This window comes from Manacus vitellinus, unplaced genomic scaffold, assembly GCF_001715985.3.
Source record: "Manacus vitellinus isolate BGI_N305 unplaced genomic scaffold, ASM171598v3 ctg7180002433968_pilon, whole genome shotgun sequence".
In the NCBI taxonomy this organism is placed as follows: Eukaryota; Metazoa; Chordata; class Aves; order Passeriformes; family Pipridae; genus Manacus; species Manacus vitellinus.
The window spans coordinates 1-3,155 of record NW_021938539.1 but is presented as its reverse complement, the minus strand read 5'-3'; the positions used below and the strand labels follow the sequence as shown (position 1 = coordinate 3,155).

General features: G+C 55.5%; 1 protein-coding gene across 1 annotated transcript; it reads right to left on the bottom strand.

The window, feature by feature from the left end:
* Positions 1-393: 393 nt before the first annotated feature.
* Positions 394-1,320, bottom strand: LOC115307279 (olfactory receptor 14J1-like; the record flags this gene model as incomplete). Its single annotated transcript, XM_029958635.1, has 1 exon — positions 394-1,320. A coding segment is annotated over exon 1 (927 nt), but the record flags the coding sequence as incomplete, so codon positions are not given.
* Between the last annotated feature and the right edge of the window lie 1,835 nt (positions 1,321-3,155).

Genomic DNA, 3,155 nt, shown 5'->3' with positions numbered 1-3,155 from the left:
GAAATGTCCTCCAGCTTCAAGGAAGGTCTTGGAGGAAGAATCTGGAAAAAAGAATTCAAGTCCTTTTTTAAACTCTGAGATTGTGATTCCTCATGTACAAACTAACACAGGGAGAATGTTTGACAAATACCTTGCTGCACAAACTTTTATTTTGTTTAAATGCACACAAAGCATGATTCCTGATTAGTACATTTTGTGGGTGAAAAAAAAAGAGCTAGAGAGTGAATTATATGGGATGAAGAATAAAATTTCAGTGTTAATGACATGAGGTGAGGGAAAAAACAGGAAAGCCCCCCCCCCCAAACACTATCAAAAGTTTTAGAAAGCAGGCTGAGCCCAAAATGTGTTACACAATGAGTGTTCTGCAGAAGAAAAGAGGCAGGTTTTTGCTTCTGAAAAACATCCAGTCATCATTTTCTTTATGGCATCCTTGAGCTCCTGGTTCCTCAGGCTGTAGATGAAGGGGTTCAGTGATGGAGGCACCACCGAGTACACAACTGACAGTGCCAGATCCAGTGATGGGGAGGAGATGGAGGGGGGCTTGAGGTTGGAAAATATGCCAGTGCTGACAAACAAGGAGACTACGGTCAGGTGAGGGAGGCAGGTGGAAAAGGCTTTGTGCCGTCCCTGCTGAGAGGGGATCCTCAGCACAGCCCTGAAGATCTGCACATAGGAGAAAACAATGAAAATGAAACACCCAAACACTAAACAGGCAGTAACCCCAATGAGCCCAATTTCCCTGAGGTAGCCTGAGTGTGAGCAGGAGAGCTTGAGGATGTGTGGGATTTCACAGAAGAACTGGCCCAGGGCATTGCCCTGGCACAGGGGCAGGGAAAATGTATTGGCTGTGTGCAGCAGAGAATAGAGAAAGCCAGTGGCCCAGGCAGCTGCTGCCATGTGGGCACAAGCTCTGCTGCCCAGGAGGGTCCCGTAGTGCAGGGGTTTGCAGATGGCAACGTAGCGGTCGTAGCACATGATGGTGAGGAGATAATACTCTGCTGAGATGAAAAACAGAAAGAAAAAGGCCTGTGCAGCACATCCCATGTAGGAGATGGTTGTGGTGTTACGGAGGGAGTTGTCCATGGCTTTGGGGACAGTGGTGCAGATGCAGCCCAGGTCTGTGAGGGAGAGGTTGAGCAGGAAGAAGCCCATGGGGGTGTGCAGGTGGTGGTCACAGGCTACAGCGCTGAGGATGAGGCCGTTGGCCAGGAGGGTAGCCAGGGAGATGGCCAGGAAGAGCCAGAAGTGCAGGAGCTGCAGCTCCCTCCTGTCTGCAAATGCCAGGAGGAGGAACTGGGTGAGGGAGCTGCTGTTGGACATTTGCTCCTTCCCCAGGGTATTTTGATCTGTTGAGGAGAAAAAGTCACTGCTGAGTTAGACCAGGCTTCTGCAGCCAAACATTACACATCTCACAGCCACCTCACTCTCAGGCTCTCTCTCCTCTTTCAGACCTGCCTGCAGTTCCCTCCCCTGAGCTCTGCCTTTTGCTGCCTGAGGGGACCATTGAAACCAGCAACTCTGTGATGGGCTCCCAAGGACCGAGGACTCCTTCTTACTCTGCTGGGAGAGGGAACTTGGAATGCAGGGTGATCTCTAATTAAATATATTTGTGATACAACCAAGAGCTTCTCAGCTTTGCTGTTTGCAATTTGCCCAAATGAGGAACTGAGCTGAGGGAATTCTCTGTTTTTGTTCACCCACTTGCACCTGCCACTCTTATGAGTGGTTGTGGAAGTTTGAAATCCCTGACATTTCTATTGCACTGTGGGTTCTGAGGGGCACAGGGACGGTCCCTCAGTGCAGAGAGAAGAGCTGCTCTGCCCATCAGTCCTGTGCTCAACTGCCTGTGCTGGCAGCTTGGAGCTGGAGGAGCATCACACTCAACTGTTCCCCTAATGAGAAACTGTACAGACATCCAGGAATCCAAGTCCAAAAATCAGACTGACACACTCCTCACCTTTTCATCCCTCCCCTCCCGTACTGAGACACAAAATGCTCCTTGCAGCTGCCCAGAGCATTTCCATGGATTTAGCACTGAGGAGTTTTCTCCATGGGGATCCTGTGCAGCACAGAGATGCTATGGCAGAGCTGTGCCCTTCTGGAGGGCACCTGCAGCCCTGCAGGACACCCAGGCAAACAGCTCAGGACCCCGAAGGTGCCTGGAGGGCACTTGGGCACTTGGTTCCCACAGACACATCCCCACAGCAGCACCCAAAGGGTTTGTGTCTGGACAGGAATCTGCCCCCGCAGCCTCAAACCCCACACTGGCTCAGAAAAGCCAGTGAGAACAAGGAGAGCCCAGGCAGCAGGGGATGGCAGTGAAATGCCACAGTGCTGCTGCCAAGGGAGGAGGGACACAGAGAGACAGCTGGAAATCAGGGCCCTGTCCTTGCCTGGGCTCTGGCTGCTGCAGGGCAATGCACAGCCCAGCCCCCGTGGGCCTGAGGGCACAGGCTCTGCTTAGGCTGGGAAAGGAGCCCAGGCAGGAGCTGCTCAGGGAAGGGGTCTGTGCCACAGGGACAGCAGGGAGGGGCCCCCATCCCCCTGCCCAGCCCTTGTGGCAGCAGCTGCCTGTCCCTGCCTGCCTGTCTCTGGGTGAGGAGCTGTTCCTGCCAGCAGCCCCTGCCTGTGCCCAGCTCAGCTCCCTGCCAGTGCTGCCAGAGCCATCCCCAGCCCAGTGCCCAGGGGCAGCTCTGCCTGGGCAGGGGCTGCAGAGCAGATCCCAGACCCCTGCGGTGGCTGGGAAGGGGGAGGTGTTCTGGGGGGATGTGCTTCCTGAGAAGGGCCCCTGGAAATGGAGGAGGTGGAGCTGAAGCTGTGAGGAGCCCTGAGCCTGCAGCTGAAGGGCCCTGCCCAGCCCTGCCCTGCCCTGAGGGGTCACTCCTTCCACCCACACCTTCTCCCTGCAGGGCTGTGGCAGCTCCTTGGCCGGGCTGAGAGCTGACCCTGGCAGGCAGCAGAGTCCCTGCCCAGCACACAGAGCCCTGGGGGCAGGACCCTGCTCTGCCCCACAGCCCTGGGCACCCCTGGCTGCACCCCCACCTTCCCACCCCACAGCCAGCCCTGGCACAGGGGACCTTCTGGCCCTGGGCCTCTGATGGGGCAGCAGCAAGTCCTGCTCTGCAGCAGCTTCTCCTGCTGCACCCCAGCAAATC